This window comes from Chrysemys picta, chromosome 1 (genome assembly GCF_011386835.1).
Source record: "Chrysemys picta bellii isolate R12L10 chromosome 1, ASM1138683v2, whole genome shotgun sequence".
Classification (NCBI taxonomy): Eukaryota; Metazoa; Chordata; order Testudines; family Emydidae; genus Chrysemys; species Chrysemys picta.
In genome coordinates, this window is record NC_088791.1 from 30,517,820 (window position 1) to 30,544,843 (window position 27,024).

The 27,024-nt window shown below is 42.9% G+C and overlaps 1 protein-coding gene across 2 annotated transcripts in view; it reads left to right on the forward strand.

Annotated features, from left to right (window-relative positions):
- Positions 1 to 27,024, forward strand: part of SLC2A13 (solute carrier family 2 member 13) — a 323,282-nt gene that overhangs the window by 193,207 nt on the left and 103,051 nt on the right. For both annotated transcript variants that reach the window (XM_005286828.4, XM_042848626.2), the window contains exon 5: positions 25,839 to 26,002. In XM_005286828.4, the coding sequence (XP_005286885.2) occupies positions 25,839 to 26,002 (164 nt within the window). The remainder of the gene's footprint in view (positions 1 to 25,838; positions 26,003 to 27,024) is intronic.

The window sequence follows — 27,024 nt, forward strand, 5'->3', positions numbered from 1 at the left end:
ACTGCAAAGCTATAGATTCAACTTGAGGAAGCCCAGGAGCCTCAGCACTGTATACTTGGCCTCCGATCCCAGGCAAGTGGTCCTCCCCATCAAAGAGGCCACCACAGATCTGACAAAGATGTTTTGGCCCACTCCTCCTTTTTGGCCTCAAAGGACCAAGAAGTGCTACTTTGTTCTGTCCAAGGAGGGAGTGGGAGTTTTTGTTCTCTCACCCACCACCTAGCTCTTTGGTGGAGCTGGCGACTACAAAGTAGTCCAAGCAACAATACCTAAGGTCTACTTTCTCTGATAAGGGACACAAGTGACTCGACCATCTAGAGAGAAAGGGCTTCTCTTCCACGTACCTGCAGTTCAGGATCTCAAATTATCTCAAATTATCAGGATCTCAAAGGGCTGTTTTGGCCAAATACGATTTTACTGATTGTAAGTTTATAGAATTTAAGGACAGGCTCCCTGAGAAGGAAAGGGCCTACTTCCAGGCCTTAGTAGATGAGAGCAGATTGGTGGCCAAACCTTCCTTCCAAGCTGCAGTGGACACAGCAGATACTGCATCTAGGGGGATGGCTTTGCCCATTGTTATGAGGAAAGACTTATGGTTACAATCCTCAGGTTTCTCTAGAAAGGTGTAGAGTACCATCCAATATCTGCCCTTTGATACCGTCAGCCTCGTCTCCCCACTCCCTCAAAGATTCAAGGACAATGCTTCACTGGCTGAATATTTATACCGCTGCCCCAAAAGAAAACACCATAGACAGGGTATAGATCACCTCTTCATCTGTTTTACCACCAATGTCCTCAGAAGCCACCATGAAAGAGACAGAGGGTTTACAGACCTAGGAACCCAGCCTGTGTAACAACCACTGCCACATAATACCCAAGTTCTTTAGACCTCTACCATGGGAATTTTAAGTGTAAATTTCTGTATACAGCATGACATCTGAGTGGCATCCTAATTGTGTAATGATTTAAATTTAATTCTGCTAAGAGGGCCCAAAAGGTCTCAGCACCCCAGGCTTCTGAGAAGAGAAAAATGTCACCCCTCTGTTTTCATATTAGTTTTTACACTAATGTCATATTCCTAAGGTAATTCCTCCATTCTGACTTCCGTGTACCTTTCCTAGTAAAGACAAAGCACAGGGACATGCATGGCATAACCACATCAGGAGAGCATAATGGATGTATTCTATAGGCACAAACCAAAGTGAATTTTTTAGGCATCACAGTACATAAGCAATACATGTGAGAATAGTCATGATAAATATTGTTGAGGTAACAGAAGAGTGAGTCAGGATGGAGAATCACAATGAGTCAACACTTTTTTTTTTTTTTTTTTTTTTTGGTGAATATATTTTTTCCCTATGTGATTTGATTCTTGGTCTATATATATATATATACTGTTATAGTAGCAATTCTTATAGAAGTGATGTACTATAATAGAATTGCCTTAAGACATAATAAAACATGGAATATTATGCTGCATGACACATATTGCATCATTAACAGAAAACACTGGAGGTTGTTAAGAAAAGAATCTTCCTACATAGAGTCTGTCATTCATTTTCTGTGGCTTAATCAGTGTTGTCGAGTGATGAAATGTGTAAAAGTATAATTAATTACTATGGAATTCATCTTCTGAATAAGGTGGGGCATCACCATTTACTGACTAATTCTACATCCCTCAAACTTTCATGATATAAAAAACACATTAACGCTAATTCCTATTCTCTTATGGATTCCATAAATTGGGATCAGTTTGTTTTTCAGCTTAAATATTTTATATGCTCTGTATTGGTACATTATTAAAAGTCCAGTAAATGAATCTTACAGGAGCTCATAAAAATCTTCTGAGTAACTGGAAAGATAATAATAAGTGGCTATATTATTAGTGTGCTTTATTATTTTCTGGCCCTAGCATTTCTGGAACTAGAAATCTAAGAAGGAAAACACCACATAGATGTTTTTATGAAATGTAAATACTCTTTGCAGTTCTAAGGCTTGGACTTCAGCCATGATCCAAATAGAATGCAAATATAAAGACATACATATTTATGTTTTCAGAGTATACATTGCATTTTTTTAAGATTGATTGATACATTTCCTAGTCATAGTACATAGTATTGCAACAAAACATCAAACAATTTGTACTACCTAGTGACTTGTAAGGGCGATGTCTCAGGCATGAGAGGACCCTAGGAGAGGAATGACCTGTCAAAAGATTTGACCAGGTCAGCAACAGCCTTGCACTGGGTTGGAATTCCGTGAATCAAGCAAAATTTCATGAGCTCAAGCAAAATCTGAATAAAACAGCCGGAAGCACCAGAATCTATTAATGCTGTCAAGATGACCTCTGACATGGCAGAATGTCACAGAAAAAGTGGAGGTAGACGGTACATCAGATGTTGATGGGCTGCTACTAGAGTACCAGTGGACAGATGTGGAGACCACATGCGATCTTGAGGGGAAGATAACCAGCCCAGCCTAGACTCCTTTATTGGGAGTTGTAACCTGGCTTTTCCTGACCCAGATGCAGCCCAGCCTTTTACTGGACAGGAAGAGGCAAAGTGCCCCAACACCCTACAGTAAAGACAGAGGCCTGATGCTTGGTGCTGGATCTTCTCAGCATCAGGGAGATGATGCTGTTCCACGTTGACCTGCATGAGTCCAGTCAATGGGAAGGGGCGGTACTGGAGGTGGGCTGATTGGGGTCATGGGAGCAGGCGTGGGTTGGTCATTCTCTTTCTTTCCTGGTGGTGTTCTGATAGTAAGTCATCAATTTTTAATAGATAGGTCAATAAATGCATCCTGGCTGATTGAGGTTCTACCTGTGCCTGCTTGTTCAGGTGAAGCCAGAAGCAATAGTGCTGAACAGCCCTTTTCCTTTTGGTCTCTGCCACCAGGCACTGAAAGTCCACAACATAGCTGGCCTCTGGCTGGGCTCTCTGTCATAGGGCCTGGAGGCTGGCCTCAGCTGTGCGCATACAGTTTGGGTCATCAAAGGCTACCGACATGGCATGGACAAACTCCTCAAACTGGCCCAGGAGAAGACTAGATTTCTTGAGCAAAGGAGAGGTTCAAGCCAGATAGTTTTATTAAAACTGCCTCTCACACATTTATTTCTAACTGCAACTTGGCTGTGATAGTATGCATATAAGGTATTTAAATGAATCGGCAATAGTAACAATATTTAGTGACTTAGGGGCCAATTGTGATGTACATCCTCATGCTGAGTAGTACTTTACTCCATAAATAGTCCTTTTGAAATCGATGGGACGACTCATAGTGTAAAATAGTATTTGGAGGAAATAAGAGTATTGCAATCTGGTCCTTACATAGCACGTGCACTATATATAGACATGAATCCTCTCATCACCCTATGAATGTGGTATTATCAACCACACTTTACAGGTGGGGAAACTGAGGCAGAAAGGTTAAGTGACTTGTCCAAGCCTACAGAGTGAGTCACTGACAGAACTAGGATTAGAATTCAGTTCTTGGCTCTCAGCTTTGAGTTCAAATTGCAAGCCTCTCAGGGATAAGGAACATAAATTAGGTACAGTCAGGCATTCCTGAACATAAGAGATAATTGGTTTGAATACTGTGAACTGGCAGAGATTTAAAACTTCCCAGCTTAATTAGATGCAACAAAGAAACAAAAATATGAAAGTATTTTTTACTCAAGGGCAACAATGAAAAACAGACAACTGATGTGAAAAATGTATTGGTTGAAGCAATTAACCACAAAGCCAATACACTATCCACCTTTTCTCATAAATCTGACTGATTATTTAAGAAATAAGTTATAAAGGGGATTCAGAAGTCACCCCATTTAAATATTCAGCACAGAATTATTTAACAATATCATCTGTCGATACATATGTTTTATGCAAGAATTTAACACAAGTCATTTTATCTTAAGCCTTGAGGTTTTCTTTCATGCTAGTTACAGCAGTTTTACTGAATTGGAAATTCAGAGTGCCTTTTAAAGACCATATAGATATGGAAAGATTTTAAACTCTAAACTGATCAAAATGAGGTCAGTAGGATGTTACATGAATATAAAAGTTGATATACTAACGACACTTTTTGTGTTAGTTCATACACAGAATAAAAGTGTTACTAAATCCTCCCCTATATATTTGTCATATGAAAGTATTTGCAAAGATTTGTTAAGAAAACAAGAACAAAATTTGGTTATGTAATGGGAGCATATAAAGTAATTAAAGTTCTCTAACTGAGAAGTTAGCAGCTGAATTCATTGCCAAAGATATTAAAGCATTTTGTGCTTAACCAAATATGGATCTTGTGACATTTAAATGTTTCTGTCATACACCGTAAGGTATGTTTTTCTTAAATAAAGTATTTCTCTTGTATTTCAGTCATATCTTTTATCGTATATCCCTAAAAAGTGGTACTTGGATTTTGAATTATCTGCCACAGAGTTATATTCTGACCATGTTTACCTACCTCTCAATACTATATAGTAGTAAGGATTATACTTAGCACTTATGGATGATAAGTGCTGCATTCAACTTAGACCTCTTTACAAGTGGATAAGCATCATTATACCCATTTTACAGGTTAGAAAACCAAGGTGCAAAGAGATTAAGTGACTCACACCCATCTTCATATCGAGTTGGTAGTAAACCTGGGCTACTTTGTCATGTTCTGAACATCTGTTGATATCATTAAGAGGAAGGTTAAAGGCACTATATAAAAAACCCAAACCTGTTATAGACAGGTTAAACATTTTGCTATTATTTTCAAATATCAAAGATTCAAATTTTGGGGCTAATGTTTGGCTATGTTATTATTTTATCCAGGCTAGTTTTCCCACTCCTAAAAAGAGAGAAACAGCCTGGGTCCATTGGCAATGTCACTGCTGGCAGAAGATCTTGCTGGATCATAGCGTTTAGAAGTTAGTATCTGGGTCTTGTAGCTGCCAAGGATATCGTTTGTTGGTCTCCCATGATTATAACTTTCTCTGGTGGACTAGATTAAGCAGAATACAACTATTAAGATTATGAGTAACCTGAGCAAACACTGACAGATTAGTATTCATGTTGCACATATTTAGGTTTGCTGGGCAGTTTATCTATATTTTGGGGGGTGAGGGAAACAAAGTTAAGTCTATGTGCAGCATGTTTCTGAGTTATTTTGCAAATGTCTTGATACTTGACTCTATGGCCAATCTTTTCAAACCTGGGTGCCTAAAATGAGGCTTTTAAATCCATTTCTAGGCATGTAGGTAAAAGTGGCCAGATTTTCAAAGATGCTGAGCACTTGCACTTAACCTTTACTTCCAGGGTATCTCTGGATGCTCATCATCTCTTAAACATGGGCAGTTTTATTTAAGTTCCCATATATGGATAGAGGACCCTAACGTTGGACACCCAAGTTTGGGCATTTTTCCAAAATGTTTATTCCAAAATGGGTTCTAACCTGTACCCATTTTACCCAACCACAAGAGATGAATTCAGATGGTTACACTAGTCTGAAATGATCCTTTATTTAAAAAAAAACAACCTAAAGATAAGGTTGAAAATTTGCTTTTCAGTGTAATATTTTCTTTATGATAAATGCAGTTGTAATCAATATTTTAAGTACTTTATAAGTTCCTGGTAATTATGGAGTATTTCCCTCCTCTTTATTAATCCAAGATACATTTTCAGCCTGGTACTATGAACAGTGTTATGGCACTATGAAATTATGTGCACTATGAAATTTTTACTTGTCTGTAGTGACTATTGCTTTAGCGCACATAAACTCACACACATTCTTTGATATGTTGTTCTGTATGCCTTACACGGACAAATGTCCCAATGAATTAGCAAGAATTTTCTCAGAATGGCTATAGAATTGGGGCAGCAAATTTTTGAGTTGCACTCTCATAGACTAATTCAGGATGAGTAGAAAATTTCTGCCATATTTGGAAGTTCTCAGAATTAAAGTTTATGTAGTTTGTTCCACTGCCATTGGTAATTACATGCAGTGGGGGATTATGGTGGCTTTAAGCACTTTTCTGCCCGTGCATGCAAACACACACTTGCGTGTGCACACACCCCTGATCCTGGGCTGGTCCAGCAGCTGGAGAAGTCCCCAGCATAATTTAGACAATCCGAGAGGCCAGTCTATTAGCTCTGTGTGCTTCAGCCCAGCCCATGACATACCCTTCCATGCCCCAGCACACCCTCTACACTGGGCCTTGAAAGCAGGTCCTCTGAAGATGGCCTTAGGGTTGTCTACCACAGTGCCCACCTTGTAAACACACTCCCCTGGCCGGAACCAGGGCTTTTAGGGTCCTTTTATGCTCCTCCATCCATTTTACCCAGTGAACAGGAACCAGGATAAATATCTCATCTGTAATTTGTGTAGTTTCAGCTTCTTGCCATTGGATCTTGCTATATTTGTCTGCTACATTAAAGAACCCTCTACTGTCAGAAGTCTTCTCCTCATACAGATACTTATAGACTGTGATCAAATCATCTCTTCACCTTATCTTTGATAAGCTAAATAGTTAGGACTGCTTAAATCTCTTCCCAAAAGGCACATTTATAGTAAAGATCAGGGAACTGGCTGGGGAAAATTGAAAGCTAGGGCTGAAGTTGCATGGATAGGAGCAACCTCAAACACACTACAAGAAAATCCCTATTTAGTGTTGATAATGATACAGATTGGTAAATAAAATGTTATATTAAGATACAAGAAATGAAAAGTCTTGGGCATGGTAATTAGTCATCTAGTATTTTACAGTATTCTTGGTTGATAGATTTCACCAATATTTGTTCTAAGTACTTGCTATTCTGCAGCAGCAAGTTAGAGTGTGTTAAGGGTAGAGTTTATAGATAGATAGAAACACATAACATAATATATGGGGTTGCCAGGTGTCCAGTTTTTGACCGAAAAGGGATGCTGGGTTGCCATTAAAAGTCCGGTTGCCAGCGCAGCGGGGCTAAGGCAGGCTCCCTGCCTGCTGTGGCTCCGCACAACTCCCAGAAGCAGCAGCATGTCCCCCCTCCGGCTCCTAGGGGTAGGGGCAGCCAGGGGGCTCTGCACGTTGCCCCCGCCCCAGTTGTTGGCTCCACAGCTCCCATTGGCTGGGAACTGTGGCCAATGGGAGCTGCGGGGGCGGTGCCTGCAGATGGGGCAGCGCACAGAGCCACATGGCCGCATCTCCATGTAGGAGTTGAAGGGGGGACATACCGCTGCTTCTGGGAGCTGCTTGAGGTAAACGCCACCCATAGCTTGCACACTTGACCCCTCTTACACCCCAACCCTCTGCCCCATCCCTGATCCCCCTCCTGCACTCCAAAACCCTCATCCCTAGAGCCTGCACCCCAGCCAGAGACCTCACATCCCCTGCACCCCAACCCCCACCCCATCCCTGATCCCTCTCCTGTCCTGAACCCCTTGGTCCCAGCCTGGAGCCCTCTCCTGCACCCTGAACCCCTCATTTCTGGCTCCACCCCAGAACCCCCCCTCAACCCAGAGCCTGTACCCCCTCCCACACTCCAACCCCCTGCCTCAGCCCAGACTCCCCTCCCATACTCCGAACTCCTCAGCTTCACCCCCCAGCCCAGAGCCCCCTCCTACACACCAAACCTCTCATTCCTGGCCCCACCCCAGAGCCCACACCCCCAGCCAGAGCCCTAATTCCCTCCTGTACCCCAACCCACTGAGCAAACACAGTGAAAATGAGCCAGTAAGTGAGGGTGGGGAGAGCGAGTGACAGAGGGAGGGGGGATGGAGTGAGTTGAGGCGGGGCCTTGGAGAAGGTGTGGGGCATTGGAGGCGGGGCAAGGGTGTTTGGCTTTGTCTGAGTAGAAAGTTGTCACCCTAATAATATAATATATGAAATGAGAAACTGGGACACTCTCCTTGCTGTGGTGCAATAGTGTTTGTCAGCATAACATCCCTAGAAGATATTTTTTCCCCCCTTCTTCCCTCCACAATATTAATTGCTTTCTCTGTTCCTCTCCCTTTATCTCCAGCCTCAGGTCCTAAATAATATATTTTCCTCTGCTTTTGTCTTCTTTCTTGCTAGAATCCCTTTATGCTGAGTCAGTCCCCTGAGTTACTTAACCCAGAGGAACGGGCAGGAGTACTTTATCATGTAACACTGCCTTTCGCTGCTAGCTCAGAGCCAGGGACTCCTGTGCTGGTAGCTGGTTTCCCTCATGCAGTGCTCCCAGCTAGACTGGAGTCTTCTTTTTACATCTGCCTGCCCTCCCTTCCAACGGTGCACATGCACTATGTTGCCTGTCTCCTAGCTGGGCTGGGAGGTTGTGAGGGAAGTACTTAGGGCCTAATCCAAAGTCTGGTAAAGTCAGTGGTAGATTTTCCATTGACTTAAAATGGCTTTACATCAGGTCACTAGTGCATGTTCCTCTTGGGCTCTAATCTACACACATACAGGAGCACCATCCTCCCTGCCCACTCTTATGGTAATGATAACCATAGAGATGGGAGGGAAGAGGAGGGAAGCCATCAGTACCATAACACAAAGCAGCTGCTGGCTTCCCCGGCACTAAAATTGTCAATAGTTTGGTGCACTGCTAAGTGACAATGGAGGCTCTTCAAATCTGGATCAGATGATCAATTTCTGCAAACCCAGTCAGGACCTCAAACCCATAACATTCCTGGATCGCTATAGAGGGTGGTCACCCCAGAAAATGTTTAGCTCTACATCTTTGAGTATGTCTTCATTCCTTTGATTCTTTGGTGCTGTGGTATAAATGACAAAGTTCCATTAACTGTTTGATAACCATTTTGTGGGCCTTTTGTGAGAATTAATTACAGACATTTCCACAAGCTTTGTTCTAAAAAAGTTAAACTATGCAAGATAAACATTCCTGATGCATCAGATTTTAATTAAAGTTGAAAAAAGGAGAGAATATTAATAAGATTTTACATATAAATTAATATTTGCAGTGTCACTAGACTATTAAGTACTTTTGTTGTGCCTCTAAGAGAATGATGTTGATCAGGTGGATGATTTCATTAGGAAAACAGAATTCTGTGTGCAGGGTCCATGGTGTTTATTCATGCTGTTTATAAATGTTTAAGAATTTTACATTTTTTGCTTTTGACGCTGTATGTGTGTTATTTAAACTATCACCTTTCATGTTCGTAATGGTAAATATAAATAAGCCTCCTTTCAGGGAAGTAAATCTTTACTGGTAAAAATTCTTTTTGTTCCACGAAAGTAATTATTTTTCCTAAAATATTACTGCTGGGGAAATTCTGCGCTACTGTACACGTGCATATTTAATGAGCCCTGCAAATTTCTAATTTTTTGCACAGAAAAAAGCTGCCAATATGTTGCTGCAGTTCCACCTTTTGCCCAACAGAGAGTGCTGTGGTGATAGAACACCACAGCAGCTCCTCACCATCGAGGGAAGAGTAAGAGCCTGCAGACCCACCTTTGCAGCTGGCCAGGTTAGGAAACGGGGCTATGGGCATACAGACAGCATAGGGTGCTGGGGTGGGGGGAGTTTCAGATGGGCTCACAAGGGCTAGTGGTGGAGGACAGACTGGGGCAGAGGCTGAATGGGTGTGGAGGTGTAACGTCGACAGACCCCGGTCATTGGTGGGTGGGATCGAACCTGGGACCTCTGGAGCTTAGTGCATGAGCCAAAAGCCAACTAGCTGTTAGCTAAGGCTGTAGAGCAAACTCATTAATCTCTCTCTCTCTGAGTGGTCTTGGTGCCACTAGATGGGACAGAACACCACATCCAGGAGGTGTGTGGGTTACAGAGGCACAAGGCCACAGGGGGAGGGAGGTGCAGAGCTACACAGGGTCAGCGGGTGGCTGGGTGGGGGCACAGAGACACAGGGGATGGGGGAGAGGGTACAGGGACTGGGGGTGGCTGGGTGAGAGCACAGCGACACATGGGGATGATGGGGAAAAATTAGCAGGTGCTCCGTCCCCACAGCAGCCAAGCTCCCCCCGCCCCCACTCCCTCCTCGCCTCCTCCTCCGAGTGCACCGCGTCTCCGCTCCTCCTCATCCCAGCACTTCCTGCCCGCCACCTAACAGCTGTTTGGCGGTGCTTAGGACTTTCCAGGAGGGAGGGGGAGAAGCGGGGATGCGGCGCACTCAGGGGAGGAGGCAGAGAAGAGGCAGGGCACTGGCGGGGACTTGGTGGAATGGGGGTGGGGCAAGGGCGGTGCAGGGGCAGGAAGAGGCGGGCAGGAGAGGGGGGGTCGTGCACCCACCGGGCAGAGAGGAAGTCAGTGCCTATGCCTAGGTATGCTCAGTCCTGCCTCAGCACAGGGAGCTGGACTAGATATCTTGTAAGATTCTTTCTGGCCCTACATTTCTGTGATTATCTTGCATTCGCACAAGGGGCCAAATTAAGGTTGTACAGGCAGCCTAACTTTTTAGGCCCTGGCTTTGTAACCTTAGCATTCTTTTAATATAGTTTTTTTGCATGCAATATAAAATTTATATTACATACAATGCAGCTTCATTATATAGATACAGTATGTATTGAAGCTGGAGTCACTGCAACCTAGTTCTTTGCTGAATAAATTGGCAGAAATTATGCTAAATCTCCTTTGTAAAGCACTTTGAGATCTACTGATGAAAACCACTGTATAAGAGCTAGGTAATATATTATTCAGTGAGAATTACAAAAATAGACTAATTTATAGAAGAGAAGAAGAAAAAAATGAGTTTTGCATCATGCTAAGACTCATGGCAGTGGGTAATAAATGGTCAAACCCAGCTGCTTATAATCTGAAAATGTCATCTCATTCCTTTTGTCATGACTGTGTTCACCCCTGGTGCTTGCATTTAATTCCAAATGCTGCTGCTTGGTCTTTACAATCATTTTTTCATTTCTTGCTCTGGATGAACACATTTCTTTAATTGGTTTAACTTTAGGATTCTTTGGCTAAATATTGAAGGACGTCATCAACTTGAAATCCTGTTGGGTTTTTTTAAGAGTTAAAAATGATTTAAGGCACTACACTAGCTCAGTGGTTTGAGCATTGGCCTGCTAAACTCAAGGTTGTGATTTCAATCCTTGAGGGAGCCATTTAGAGATCTCAGGCAAAAAACTGTCTGGGGATGGGTCCTCCTTTGAGCAAGGGGGTTGGACTAGATGATCTCCTGAGGTCCTTTCCAACCCTGACATTCTATGATCACATGATTCTAAGTCCCCCTGGCCATTTTATTTCACAATCACATTTTCCTACCTTTAAAAAAAAAAAGATCTTTTTCTCCCCTTTTGTTGTGTAAAAGAGTCACACAAACAGGAGAAAATGTCTGAGCCTGTAAGGGAAATTGACTGTATCCAAAGAGCTTTCCAGTGCACACAGTAAACAAATGGAAAATCGAAAAGTAATTTTTTCTCTGATCTTTCAGTTTATAGTAATAATGGGTGTTATTTGCAACAAAGGTTAAAAATATCAGAGAGGTATGATTTTGTCCCTTTAAATTGGGGAAATTGGCATACTTCAAAGATTGATGGGGTCTTAAAAATATTTCAAGGCATTTAGTTATCCTCTTTCTGGATTTGTTTAATAGTGACATTTGTCTCTTTGAATACTAACGCATTCCTTCTCCCTCCATATTTTCTTAGCAAAGTTAAGTGGTGATTATTACAATTTTTACAAATGACTTTGTTCTTATTTTTCCTGTATCTACAGTATATCCTAGATAGAGATCATTAAAGTTGAGATTTCGTCATGGTTATTTTTAGTAAAAGTCACGGGCAATAACCAAAAATTCACAGAAGCCCAATCCCTGCCGCCAGGGGTGGGAGATGTAGAATGTTCGAATGCTGTGATTCTCAAACTTTAGCAACCCGAGCACCTCCATTTTGATTTAAAAAATTTTGGGGACCCCCAAGCACCCCAGCCCCAGGCCCTGTCCCCATTCCCCCGCTTCCCCCAAAACCCCACTCTGCCCCATCTCTTTCCACCCCTTCTCACTCCATCCCCCCTTCCTCCATCGCTCGCTCTCCCCCACCCTCACTCACTTTCACCAGGCTGGGGTAGGGTGTTTGGGTGCGGGAAGGGGTGTGGGGTTTGGGCTCTGGGAGGGAGTTTGGGTGTGTGTGGGGGGGCTCTGAGAGAGAGTTTGGGTACGGGGTGTGTGTGGGGTGTGGGCTCTGGGAGGGAGTTTGGGTGCAAGAGGGGGTGCAGGAAGCGGTGCGAGCTCTGGGAGGGAGTTGGGATGAGGGAGGGGGTGAGGGGTGCAGACTCTGGGAGGGAGTTTGGGTGCAGGGTACGGGCTCTGGGTTGAGGTGCAGGTGGGGATGAGGGATGCAGGCTCCAGCTGGGTGGCGCTTACCTCGGGCGGCTCTTGAAAGCGACCGGCACATCTCTCTAGCAACGGCTCCTAGGTGGGAGGACCAGGGAGTCGCCGCACATTGCCCCTGCCCGCAGGCACCGCCCCTGCAGTTCCCATTGGCCGCAGTTCCTGGTCCCTTGTTTCCCCCCCCCCCAGGAGCCACAGGGGCGTACTGACCAATTCCAGGAATGGCGTGGCGCTAGGGCAGGCAGGGAGCCCGCCTTAGCCCCACTGCGCTGCCAGAATTTTAGGCCTAAAATCTCCCAGTTTGGCTTCAGTAGCCTCTGGGAGATAGAGGGAGGGGGAGGAGTTGATCATCGGGGCCCATGGACCCCCTGGAGTACCCTCGGGGACCCCCAGGGGTCTGCAGAGTCCATGTAATCTGGTGAGAGCAGTTGTGTAGCCTTTTGGATGCTACAATAAGCCCTGATCCTGCAGCTCATTGCGCAAGAGAGGGCTCTTGTGCCCACATGGAGCCCCACTGAAGTCAATAAATTGCATGGTCAGGGCCTTAAAGAGGTTAATTTTGTCTTTGTGTTAAATTGACTGGAATGGAACATGTGTATTCTCTAGTCCATTCTCAACTTGCCGTAGGGGAAATGCATTTTAAGTACAGGTTATTTATGTTATTGCATACTATTCTACAGATGGGGGTGAGAATATCTTGTATTATCTACATGGTGTGTAGGATACTTGCTTTGTCCTTTATACTACCCTATGTTCATTTATTTAGGGAGCTAGAAATCCAGAGAACTACAGGGTCTTGTTTGTGTCCAACAGATGGAATAAAGAAGCCCCTTTATATTATTATCATTGAGATTTGTCTCACTTCTGCCACAAGGAATACCACAGGCATACATAAAGCTGCTTACTAATAATCGATACAGGCAAGTATTAAGTGTCTTTTGGGAGACAACAATGGAGATGACAAAATGTTCCCTTTTGCTCCGATGAAATGACTGTCTGGGATTTACTCAGTCATGTTGAATAATAAAATATGACAAATTATGTTTTAGATGAGCCATAAAATCATATTCACCAAGAAAGTCTCTCTGTAGATACATTTATTTTATATTCTCTGGTGCAACATGTATTGTACCTGTTTGACACATTTAAAAATCATGAAAATATATATCAGGATCTGAAAATATGTTTCCTAGTATTCATAGTAGGTACTCGATTGCTTTCCTGTTTTTACAGTCCAGTACAGAGTCTGATATTTGGTGCTGTGTCACAGATATAAGGTACTACTTAAACTTAGGGAGGGGTTAAGATGATGATTTTAGGAGCTGAAAAATACAACCAAATAATAACGGTAGAAATGTAGGTTGCAAGGTACATTTTAGAATTTGAATTGGAGAGAGATGTAAATGCTAAAGAGGAAAGCAATCAGATAATGTGATCTCCAGAGAGGGTGTCTGCATAATAGTCTGGAAATGAGGCAGCATGATAAGAGGGAAACACAATAGAGACGCATATGAGGAATGCACTGATAAAGTGGGAGGAAGTTGGACAAGATCAGATTAAACTAATATATCTGGGTTTTGGCCTGGTTACCCATGACTCTCACCGAGGTGGAAATCCAGAGGATTAATATAGTTGTTCAGGTGCATTAAGTATTTTTGAACAGTAGCTCCTACATCAGTTTAATGGATGTTAGTCTGATCTGAAGTTCTGTTAATTAAATGGAGAGCATAGAAAATTTATTTTCTCCTCTTTCTGTGAGTATCATATGGCTGGACCATGCTGCCATTGTGATCCAAAAGTCTAATCCAAATGTGGATGAACTGTAATTTTACGGTGGTTGAAGTAATTATGATAAATAAAATTTTCATCATGTACAGAAAGAAAGACTTCAATCTTTAATGGAGAGAATAGAGTTTATATGATGCCTAGCAGGTTTACAGCACCTTCTGATATGGAAACAAACAAGGATCTGAAGCATTGATCCACTACACAGTTAAAAACCAGAGGGAAAATTATATTTTTGTAGGGGAGTTAGAGGCTGCTGCAAACCTATTAGATATATTAATGCTGTAATCTGTAAACTGGTGCTGAGGCAGAATAATGAAAAGGTAGTTTTACAGGTTGTATGTCCAGGTTTGTTACTCATACTAATGTTAAAAGGGAATATGAAGTTAAATGTTCTTTCAGTGGCCTTGCTTTTTGTATCTTCATCAAGTTGAGTTAGTGGAAGTTCAGAATCAGAAAAGCTTTTCTGGTAAAGGCAGATTTAGCACCCTCCACCCCATTAAAAAGCAAACCTTTTCTCAGTTACCACACAATAGCTGAGCAATTGTTCTTCTTGTTCCTTACCTGTATTACAATAATGCCTAGAATTCCCAATCAACATCAGGGCCCAGTTGTACATAACAATATTAGATAAGAGATAAGATAGACACGGGGTGGGGGGGCCCGAGAGAGGTTAACCAAGTTTTGACCAACGTCACAAGAGGTCAGTAGCAGAGCTGGAATAAGAATTTAGGTCTCTTAATCACCAGTCTAATGCCTTATCCACTGTAATACAATCTTTTCCAAGTGGACACTGCAGTATCTCGGATACCAGTGGGATATGCATGATATGTAGGTAGAAATATGAACCTCTTTATCCCAACACACCACTTTAGCTGGACATAGGGGTCACGTGTCCAAAGGACTGCGGCATTGCCAGTGCACTGAAACCCTTTGTTCACACAAATACAGCCCAGGAGCAGCTTCTCCCTGCTAGCTCTGTAGTCCCTTACCCCCACGTTTGGCTCCCTTTCCCAGGTCCTACGCTGCTCCTCAGTCCTGCAGCTTCTGCCCTCTTTGGCTCCTTCCTAACTACTCCAGTGTCTCTAGGGTGATCAGGTATCCAGTTTTCGACTGGAACACCCAGTCGAAAAGGGATTCTGGTGGCTCCAGTGAGCACTGTTGACCGGGCCATTGACTGTCCAGTTGGCGGCGCTGCGCAGCAGGGCAGGCAGGCGCCCTGCTAGCATCCATGCCACGTGGCTCCCAAGAAGCACCCGGTATGTCCCCCCTCCGGCTCCTATGTGAAAGGGCAGCCACACGATGCCCCCATCCCAAGTGCCACCCCTGCAGCTCCCATTGGCGGGGAACCACGGCCAATGGGAGCTGCGTGGGCAGTGCCTGTGGACGGGGCAGCGCACAGAGCCGCTTGGCCACACCTTCGCGTAGGAGCTGGAGGGGGGACATGCTGCTGCTTCTGGGAGCTGCTTGAGGTAAGTGCCGCCCGGAGCCTGCACCCCTGAGCCCCGCCCCCATGCCCCAACCCCCTGTCCCTTCCCTGATCCCCCTCCCACCCTCTGAACCCCTCGATCCCAGCCCAAAGCACCCTCCTGCACCCAAACCCCTCATCCCCAACCCCACCTCCGAGCCCTCACCCCCAGCCAGAGTCCTCACCCACCACACACACCCCTACCCCAGCCCAGAACCCCCTTCCACACCCTGAACCCCTAATTTCTGGCCCCAGCCCAGAGCCCATACCTCCTCCCACATGCCAACCCCCTGCCTCAGTACGGAGGCCTCTCCCATACTCTGAACCCCTCAGCTCCACCCCCCAGCCCAGAGTTCCCTCCTGCACCCCAAACCCCTCATCCCTGGCCCCACCCCAGAGCCTGTACCCCCCAGCCGGAGGTCTCACCCCCTTCTGTACCCTTACTCCTGAGCCAGCCTGGTGAAAATAAGTGAGTGAGTGAGGGTGGGGAAAGCGAGTGACAGAGGGAGGGGGGGATGGAGTGAGCAGGCGGGGCTTCAGAGAAGGGGCGGGGCATGGACAGGTCTTTGGAGGAAGGGCAGGAGTAGGGGCACGGGTATTCGGTTTTGTACGAGTAGAAAGTTGGCAACCCTAAGTGTCTCCCTGGCCAGCTTTCATTCCCACTACTTCCACCCCTTCATACGCAACAGCTCCTTACATCCCCCTGCTGTCATAAGTTGACTGCTCCTGCTCAGTAACCCCAGCAGCAGTTTCCTAGCTCATGTTTATTTTCTTCATTCTCCTTCCTTCTTTCGCATTTGTGCTCTTTCAAAAATACAGGGATGAAGGGGTTAATGTGTTAAGGCTGCAAATAAATGGCTAGAGAGGAAGGCATATACACCTGTGGTCCTAGAGACAAAGATTAATAAATACAGCACCATTTAAACTGTTTGAGCCGAATGTGGTAAAAAAAGACACTGTTTTACTTGAAAATCTCCATTGGACTCTAATGCAGATGTGGCACTACCAGGGCTGGCTCCAGGCACCAGCCAAGCACGCAGAAGCTTAGGGCAGCCAACGGATAGGGGCGGCACGTCTGGCTCTTTGGCGGCAATTCGGCGGCAGGTCTCTCAGTCCCTCTCGGAGCGAAGGACCAGCCGCCAAATTGCTGCCAAAAACTGAAGCGGCGGCGGTAAAGCAGATCGTGATCGCAGCTTTTTTTTTTTTTTTTTTCTGCGTGGGGTGGCAAAAACCCTGGAGCCGGCCCTGGGCACTACCAGGACTCCTGGTAACCAGAAGGTCATTGCTTAGAAGAGCCGTAGGTTCCTCACTTCTCCTGCCTTCTCCCATGCTCCCTGGGCAACAGTTTTATTTTTCTGGCAGTTTTATAGCCACCTTTACTTTGCAATGCCGTTTGCTGCAATGTAATTATTCAGGTTGGCAACATTTAAAAGCTGCTTGATCCTTCCTCTCAAAAAAATGACATGCTAATATAATAAAACTCTTCATGTCTTGTATTTTTACATATAAAGGCATATATTGAAACTCACTGAAGATAATTTAGGAAGGCCTATTATATATCCTCATTTACATGTGTAGCTTAGAGTTGGGAAAATAGGGAAACACGAAACATCTTAGAAAACTTTTAATTAATGTTTTTATGTAGTTTGGCTCTTGCTTGATCAGTAAAAGGAAAGTGTGACAATCAGGGTCCAAACACCCTAAAGAGAGAACAGAATGTTTAAATCTCCAAAATGAACAATTAAACCAACTGAGGGAATACTGTATTCTTGCATATTGAATAAGGTCTTTTATGGAAGCTTGTAATGTTTCAAACTTGATGGTCATTCATTATGTGTTGTAATTTTACCTAACCTGACAGTAGAGAGGGACACCTCCCAAGCCAGGTGTTTACATGAAACCAGCTCCAAGTAAGCATCTATTGTCCAGCCCAGGAAAAGACAATGATGGGCCATTGGAGTTAATGGGAAGACATTCAGGCAATCACATTAAGAGGGAATTTCCTCCATTCTGAATGACTATGGCTTTGTCTACCCTAGCACTTTTGTGGGTAAAACTTTTATCTGTCAGGAGGGTGAAAAAACACACTCCTGTCCAACATAAGCTTAATGGACAAAAGTACCCGTGTGGACAGCACCATGTCTGCGGGAGAGCATCTCCCATCAACACTGATCTTGTGACCACCCAACAACACCTAAACACCTCCTCTTGCTTCCGGTATTTACCCACGTACCTTGTATTTGTACACCTATACTGTTGTGCATTAATATCCCTTTTCTTATTCTTCATGTTTTGTCTTATGCTTTGCAGCAGAAATTGTTCTTGTTGAGATTGTGCCCCCGGGGTGCTGCCAGGATGTAGGAATATTTGGACAGTCCGTCAGTGGGGCTTTCTATTAGCCTGGATGCTTTTTGGAGATAAATCAGTTCTTTGGGTGGGACGAATCTCAGTGCAGACCTGGTGTGGGTGGGTAGTCCCATCCCCATGGAGGCCCTCTTCTGGAAGTTGTCAGACCTATTGTAAGTAGGATTTGGGAATGAGTTTGTGGGTTTTGTTTTTTAAGAAAATCAATTCGGGGGCCTAGGAAAAGATGAGAAAATACCTTAATATATCTTCTTGAATATTAGAGACCTGTCTTGATAGTAATTTTAAGCCTCATTTTTTTTTAGATATTTTACTATTAGTTCAGTTATACTTGTGTAGAAACTAATAAAACACAGCAAGTGGACCCCATTGATGCTCACACAGGGAGTAGCAGAGGCAGAATGCATGAATCTGTTGATATATCTTCCCGACTGTGGATTTTGCTTCAGTATTTAATAATTCATTTATTTGTTTTCCAATGCTCTGTTCGCAATATCACAATGCCTCAGGCTGAGTCAACTCAGTTAGTGGGGCAACCCTTAAAAAAAAATGGAGTTCCCCCTCAACCCACTTGTCGAGGCATGGGGCTGTTTTATTGCAGTTGAGTGGGTAGTTTACTTGAGTAGTATGCGGTTACTGAGGTTTTTTTTTTTAACCCAAACTGTACCAAAGATCATTTTAAAATGTTGAGGAAGGTGCTTCTGGTTTAAGAACAGCTATACATTATTTTTTTACCAATCCTGCAAATTATATCTTCTCCCCAAAATGGCTAACATCATTATACACAGAATTTGTAAGAATGACCTTGTTCTGCAGGATAGATTGGAGTGGTGCATCATAAAGGATACGGGCAAGCAGAATTGGGAAGCTGAGAATCTGGCAGCTGTCATCATTTTTTTATTGAAAGATACAGAACCTGAAACATTAGGGTTTTTTGTCTACTGGTTAAATGGACTAAGCAAGAAAGTCTAATGCATTACAAATTGTCTGGGGACCTGGTTGTAAATGAGGATTTTCCTTTCCTTACAGCAGGTTGTCATTTTGAACAATGTCAACTCTGTAGAGGAAAGAGATTAAATGTATTGTTTTATTAGAAGCTGAACTCTCTCTCAATATATATTTGTGTGTGCATATCAAGTACTTGATTATATGAGGATTGCTTTAAAATTACGTGTATATAAAACTGCCTGTGTTTATAGAATTAGCAATGTGCCATTTGACTTTGTAGATTGTGATGTATTAAAGGCCAGCTTTCTTCAAGTTCAGGAGGCACATCTTCAAAAATCATGTCTTATTTAAGATACCTTACTATGTATATGAGTGCATAGCTTTACATAATCATATGATTGTCTTTCTGCATTCATCTGCTTTCAACAATATTACATGTGTTTCAAAGACTGTCCTTTGTCATTTGCTTTAGAATTTTTAAAAACATTCTAGCACCTCAAAAACTTTAAATCAACTATACATTGATTTTTATGTCCTTTATAATATTGGGTGCAAGTTCAATGTTGTCTGTAATACACAATATCAAGACTTGACCTTTGTGGACCTAACGGGTTTTCCCCCTCTTCAGGAAGAATTTAAAATGGACTGTCATCACCTATTGCTTGTAACATTTAATAAGCAGTTACAGCTGCACAGGTGGACAATAGAGAAATAATGAAGTCTGGACTCAAGTGCTAAATTCGGTCAATTCTCATTTCTTATAGCCTGACTCCAACAGATACTTATTCAGCTGGGATTTTTTGTCCATTATGTTGCCATGCCATATTAGGCCTGGGTCAAATCCAAAACTTCTATACTAATAAGTCTTCCACACACCAATGCCTGAACTTTGGTGGCTTGTGGTTTGGTTTTGCAACACTAGGGCTGTCAAGCGATTAAAAAAATTAATCCTGATTAATCACGCTATTAAACAATAATAGAATAAAATTTATTTAATTTTTTTTCTAAATTTTCCAATATATTGATTTCAATTTCAACACAGAATACAGTGTACAGTGCTCACTTTATATTTATTTTTATTACAATTATTTGCACTTTTTTTTAGTATTTTTCAATTCACCTAGTACAAGTACTTAGTGCAATCTCTTTATCATGAAGTTGAACTTACAAATGTAGAATTATATACAAAAAACCCCGCATTCAAAAATAAAACAATGTAAACTTTAGAGCCTACAAGTCCAATCAGTCCTGCTTCTTGTTTACAATGTCACCTGTTGTAGCCGGCTTTGCAAGATATTTACATACCAGATGCGCTAAAGATTCACATCCCTTGATGCTACAGCCACCATTCCAGAGGACGTGTCCATGCTGATGACGAGTTCTGCTCGATAACGATCCAAAGCAGTGCAGACCGACACATGTTCATTTTCACCATCTGAGTCAGATGCCACCAGCAGAAAATTGATTTTCCTTTTTGGTGCTTTGGGTTCTGTAGTTTCCACATCAGAGTGTTGCTCATTTAAGACTTCTGAAAGCATGCCCCACACCTCATCCCTTTCAGATTTTGGAAGACACTTCAGATTCTTAAATCTTGGGTCGAGTGCTGTAGCTTTCTTTAGAAATTTCACATCGGTATCTTCTTTGCATTTTGTCAGATTTGCAGTGAAAGTGTTCTTAAAACGAACATGTGCTGGGTCATCATCTGAGACTGCTATACCATGAAATATATGGCAGAATATGGGTAAAACAGAGCAGGAGACATACAATTCTCCCCCAAGGAGTTCAGTGACAAATTTAATTAATGCATTATTTTTTTAACGAGCGTCATTAGCATGGAAGCATATTTCTCTGGAACAATAGCCGAAGCATGAAGAGGCATATGAATCTTTAGCGCATCTGGCATGTAAATATCTTGCGACGCCAGCTACAACAGTGCCATGCAAACACCTGTTCTCACTTTCAGGTGACATTGTTATTAAGAAGTGGACAGCATTATCTCCTGTAAATTTAAACAAACTGGTTTCTCTCAGCGATTGGCTGAACAAGTAGCACTAAGTGGACTTGTAGACTCTAAAGTTTTAGATTGTTTTGTTTTTGAGTGCAGTTATGTAACCAAGAAAACTACATTTGTAAGTTGCACTTTCATGATAAAGAGATTGCACTACAGTACTTGTATGAGGTGAATTGAAAAATACTATTTCTTTTGTTTGTCATTTTTACAGTGCAAGTATTTGTAATAAAAATAATATAAAGTGAGCACTGTACAGTTTGTATTCTGTGTTGTAATTTAAATAGATATATTTGAAAATGTAGAAAGACATCCAAAAATATTTAATAAATTTCAGTTGGTATTCTATTGTTTAACAGTGTGATTAATCGTGATTAATTTTTTAAATCGCGATTAATTTTTTGTTTAGTTAAATGCATAAGTTAACTGCGATTAATCAAAGTCCTATACAAAACACAAACTGCCTTGGTTTGCTCACCACAGAAATGAGATGAAATAGAAACCTTTAATCCAAACTCTGTACGCAACCTCTGAAACTTTGGTGGTTCAGATAAGTGCTTAAAAACTAGTGAAGACAGATGAAACACGGGGGTGCAACAAACAGCTGGAAGGAACGTGGAGAGTGGATAAAATCATGAGAATGTGTTTGTATAGGCCATGTATGTGCACACCAACATGGTTTCAAGTTGATTATTTTTCTTTTTAAATAATAAACGAAACAGAAAATAAGTATCAGAAGTCTGTACCTAATTGTTAACAGCTCGCAATTTCCTGTAGACATCATAGTAGAATTTAATCTTAAGGAGAAAAGAGTAGAGGCTTTTATGTACTACTGCATGGGCTGAAATTCTGGTCCCATTGAAGTCAATGTGAGTTTTATCTTAGGCCTGATCTACAGTGGGGTGGGGGAGGATCAATCTAAGTTATGCAACTTCAGCTACGTGAATAATGTAGCTGAAGTCGACGTACTTAGATCGACTTACCGAGGTGTCTTCACTGCGGTGAGTCGACTGCTCCCTCTCCCCCATTGATTGCTGCCCGCCCATCCGGTGGGTAGTGTAGACATACCCATAGACTTCAGCAGGCCAGGATTTCACCTCTGGGGTCCATTTCCTTTGTATAGAAGAAAACATGAAGATGGTTGTAGGAGACTTGACAAATGAACAAGGGAGGCAAAGCACCACTGGATGAACAGGCAGCAGTAAGAGCAATGCAGTAAGTTACAAGAGTGGGTAAGTAAAGAGAGGGTAAGTCAGGGGTGGCCAACCTGTGGCTCCGGAGCCACATGTGGCTCTTCAGATGTTAATATGCAGCTCCTTGTATAGGCACCGACACGGGGGCTGGAACTACAGACGCCAACTTTCCAATGTGCCGGGGGGAAGCTCACTGCTCAACCCCTGGCTCTGCCACAGGCCCTGCCCACACTCCACCCCTTCCCGACCCCCTCCCCAGAGTCTACCATGCCCTCACTCCCTCCCCCCCCCCCAGCTCCAAGCCTCCTGCACGCCACGAAACAGCTGATCGGGAGGTGCGGGGAGGGAGGGGGAGGCGCTGATCGGCGGGGCTGCCGGTGGGTGGGAGGCGCTGGGAGCGGGGTGGGGAGCTGATGTGGGGGGCTGCTAACGTATTACTATGGCTCTTTGGCAATGTACATTGGTAAATTCTGGCTCCTTCTCAGGTCCAGGTTGGCCACCCTTGGGCTAAGTGAAGGGCTATAAAGATGAGGAGCCAGATGCTTGTGTTGAGGTGATGGGGAAGGGCAGCCACTGTAGGGACTCAAAGGGCCTAAATGTTTCATATCTTAATTTCATGTGAACATGCTATAATTTCATTTATAAAGAAACTCTTATACTACTGCAAGGTACATTTGCACTGAATGCTTAGCCATAGGTTGTTTGCTGGAAATAAGAACTCTGTGCTGTCCGAAACATAAAATAACAGAACCATTTCAGAGGCTGGAAGGCTGGGGCATTAAAGTAATGAGGTGGCATTTAATGCAAACTACAAAGGTGAGCTTTGACATTTTGTTTGGCGATTGCTGTGTCAAAACTTGAAGAGCGGTTATGTATTTGAAGGAGTTTTTGAATGACTGAATAATCAATTCTTCAGTCAGTGCAGGTTAACAAAGGAAAATGAAGATGGAAGAGCCTGTGCAAAATAAACTGCATATTTTGTTGAAATATTTAACAGCTCACCAAAACTTTAAAAACAAGCATACAGGACATGCATTTGATTAAACTTGGGCAAAAATGTGCACGGCTTCCTTATTTTTTAATTGTGTCCATTTTAATTGACACCTCTAATTGTTATGTTTCCTGGGCAAATGTTGATTTTTTCTGATAAAGAAATAGAAATTATACTAGCTTCCTGTGGTATCTCTCAAGATTCTACAGGAACTTTTTTTTTTTGAAAGAAAATTGCTTTTTTAAATACAAACAAGTATTAAAATAAGATAGAGAACAGGGATCAGGAACGTAGGCCCATCACTGTAAATAAATAAATAAATAAATAAATAAAAGTGTTAGTTGGCACTTGAGCTAGTGTGCAATACCAGCTTCTGAGCCTTCACACAACAAAACAGATACTTCAGAAGCAAACCAAATACATGAATCAAGCAAGATAAAACAAGCAGAAAATTGGTGGCAGGCTAATAGTATGGCTGTGACCTCGATTAATGTGCTGTTAGTAAATGCTATATGATTAATGATGACAGATGAATCCTAATCCCAAGTCCTATCCTAAATTATACTTACTAAATGAATGTAGGGTTACCATACGTCCTCTTTTTCCCAGACATGTCCGGCTTTTCGGCAGTCAAACCCCCGTCCGGGGGGAATTGCCAAAAAGCCGAACATGTCCGGGAAAATGGCGGCTCTGCTCCTCCCCTGACTCTTCGGCTCTGTTTAAGAGCCAAGCTGCCCGAGCGCTGTGGGCTTCAGGCAGCCCCCTTGTCTCCGGACCCCAGCCGCCGGCCGGGCACTTCCCCTCCCGGGCTCCAGCTGCGCTGGGGAAGCGCCGGCTGGGGGCGCAGGGTCTGGGGGCTGCCCAGCAAACCGTGAAGCCGGTAGCGCTGGGTCAGCCCTTTCCCCGTGGCTGGGAGGGAGGAGGGGGCGGAATTAGGGCGAGGAAGGGGCGGAGTTGGGGCGGGGCTAGGGTGGGGAAATGGGCGGGGCCGGGTCCCGTGGAGGGTCCTCTTTTTTTATTTATTAGATATGGTAACCCTAATGAATGGTTAGTGTCAACATTGCTAATGTCAGCTGTCAACAGCTGTAGTATCAGAGTTTGTTCCTGATGCTGAACTTCTGGAGTCCAAAGAAAGAGGAGCCATTACTGCTGCTCTCAAAAGACATCTGTCCTGCTTCTCCCGTTGCTGTGTCTGCATTCATTAGGATTGCCATTCTTGCTCTTTTACAATAGAGAAACCTCACATTTTTTATTTCTTCATTTCATCTGTGGGGGGGTAGAGACTCCCGAAACTCCTCCAGACACCACTTCGTTTCTAAAGTCCTTGCCCCTAGTTCGTAGCATAGGTGGGGTTCTCTGAGCCAGGGGTTCTCAACCTTTTTCTTTTTCTTTCCAAGGCGTGTTAGTCTCTAAGGTGCCACAGGCAAAAGAAAGGTCCTTTCCTTTCTCTCTCACTTATGAGAGAAAGGAATGCAAGTGAAAGCAAAGACAGGGAAAGGTGGCCTGTCTCTCAGATAGTCTCTCGGTTCAGCTCTCTGGGCTTGGTCCATCAGTGAGTCTGTGTCTATTCCCCTCCTGTTTGGTGTCCTGCTTTGCAGCTGGTCTGTGCAGTTTTGGGGCAGTGAGGCCTGCAACTGTTTCCCTCTTGGCTGATCCATCTTTGTGATGTAGCAGCCCTCCTCCTGTTCACCACCCCTTCCTGTGGCAGGTTTTCCCTTTTTATGCTCCCCCCAACCTCTAGGCAGAGCAAGCCTTTCAGGTGCGCCTCGTTAATGCTGAACAGGTCCAGAAGAGCTCGTTAGTCTCCTCTCCACCAGAATAAGGGTGTGTCCCTTCACATCATCCCTTCTTCCTTGCTCTTGGTCATCTCTCATCCTTCAAATATTTAAATATTGAAAAAGAGCTAAATTCCAAACACTAAGTGCTCTCCCATAACAAAATTAGAACTGGAATTACAACTGGCAAATGCAATTTAAATACATACTCCAAAATCAATTATTAGCTTTTGTTCGTCAATTTTCAATAACAATTTTACCCGAAGTGTTTGAGACATTTAAAATAAATGAGATAAACAGGGCAAAGCTTAAGTGAAGTTTGGATAATGGGGAGTTTTGGTTAAATAGAGCTGTGATGTATTTCTCCTGAGTTTTTCATTGACTTTTCCTCTTTCGATGCCAACACAACTATCCTCCCTTTTCCAATGCACAAAAATGTTGTTTATCACAAGGGTCAAGGACCAGTGACCCTACAAGTTAATGTAATGATTGATGTTCTTTTCTTCCCCCTTGTGAATTGTGATCCATTGTTTTCCTTGTCAGTGAGCAAGCAGCTGGAGTTTTTGTTTTGTGTTTTTTGCTGCTGAAAAACTTCTTGCCATGAAATGGCACTGAATGTATTTGTGTGGCTCTATTTAAAGCACTTCAAAAGGTTATGAAATCTCTCAGCAGTGTGTTCTCTCCTTGAGGATAAAGACTATTCATTCTCCACTTCACTTTAGCTAAAACATGTTTAACTTTTTAACACTGAGGGTGATTAACCATTCGAACAAACTACCAAAGGAAGTAGTGGATTCTCCATCTCTTGGAAGACTTCAAATCAAGACTTGGATGCCTTTCTGGAAGCTATGCATTAGCCAAACACAAGTTACTGGGCTCAGTAGAGGGGTAACTGGGTGAAATTCTGTGGCCTGTCATACGGGAGGTCAGCCTAGATGATCTAATGGTCCCTTCTGGCCTTAAACTGTATGACTTAATCTGTGATCTAAGCAAAGGTCAAATCAGTGGTGGTACTTACATTTGACTCTTGTTCATTTTACAGGTACTACAGTGCAACCATTTTGCAGATGTCGGGGGTTCAAGATGACAGTCTTGCAATCTGGCTGGCTGCAGTGACAGCATTTACAAACTTCCTTTTCACACTAGTGGGAGTCTGGCTTGTTGAAAAAGTGGGCCGCCGGAAACTTACGCTTGGTAGCCTAACAGGTGAGAGATTACTTGGGGAATACTGTTAGATTCTAATGAAGGTGAACAAAATGAAAATAAGGCTCTGAATTCTACTTTGATCAACACGATCTTCTAAAGAAAAGTAAAATAATGACTGACTATTTTGCCCACACACACACACAGATAAAATGTGTGTGTGTGTTTAAGTACATTAAACTGAAGTACACAGGGCCCTTTAAGAATGAAAACAATGTGCAGCGAGGCACTAAGAACGAAAGCAATTTTTAAATTTATCATAAGGAGTATATTTGTTCAGCTGCAATTTCTGCTTCAGGGCACAGTTGACAATAATAGGTATACCCCTTTAAGACTTTAATTTAGGAGCAATCAAATGTGTCTAACTTCACAGCTGGTTAGTTTTTAAATATATAATATGGCATATGTAATTTTTAGCAACTAAAGTGAATTTGTAATGTTTTGTCAGAAATTATTACGGAAAGCAAAACGACATATTGTTGCTGTGTTCTTTTAAAAAGAGAAGAATGCTGTTCTGTTCATTGCCCCTCCAAATATGAAATAGTAAAAGCATTATAGTTAATGGTTTAACATGAAGTGGCTAATCCAACATAGTAACATGAGAAACTAAAGTGTAAAATTTTGAATGCCTTATGAATTTTAGCCATTAGCTAAGCATTCTTGTATAATGGCATTAACATCACACTTAAACTCAATCAAAACAGTCACTTCTAGGAAGGTGATATAGGCAGAGCTAGTAGCACTGTCTATAGTTAATGTAGCCCAGCAGTTCTCATTATAAGACCTTGTTTTCATTTGCTTATATCTTTACCTGACTGTTTGGCCGGAAATTTTCCATGCCAAGTTTCTGCCTGAGGTTGAGTGGTCTGGTTTTGTTTTGGAAAGTTTCAACTAAAAGAGTTCTGCCATTTCAGAGAACGAGATTAGGGAAACATACTTTGTTTTGTCCATTTAAAAAAAATTGTATAACTGTGTAGTTGAGAAGTTCTCCTACCTCCATTGTTGGCCCAGAAACTTGACATTTG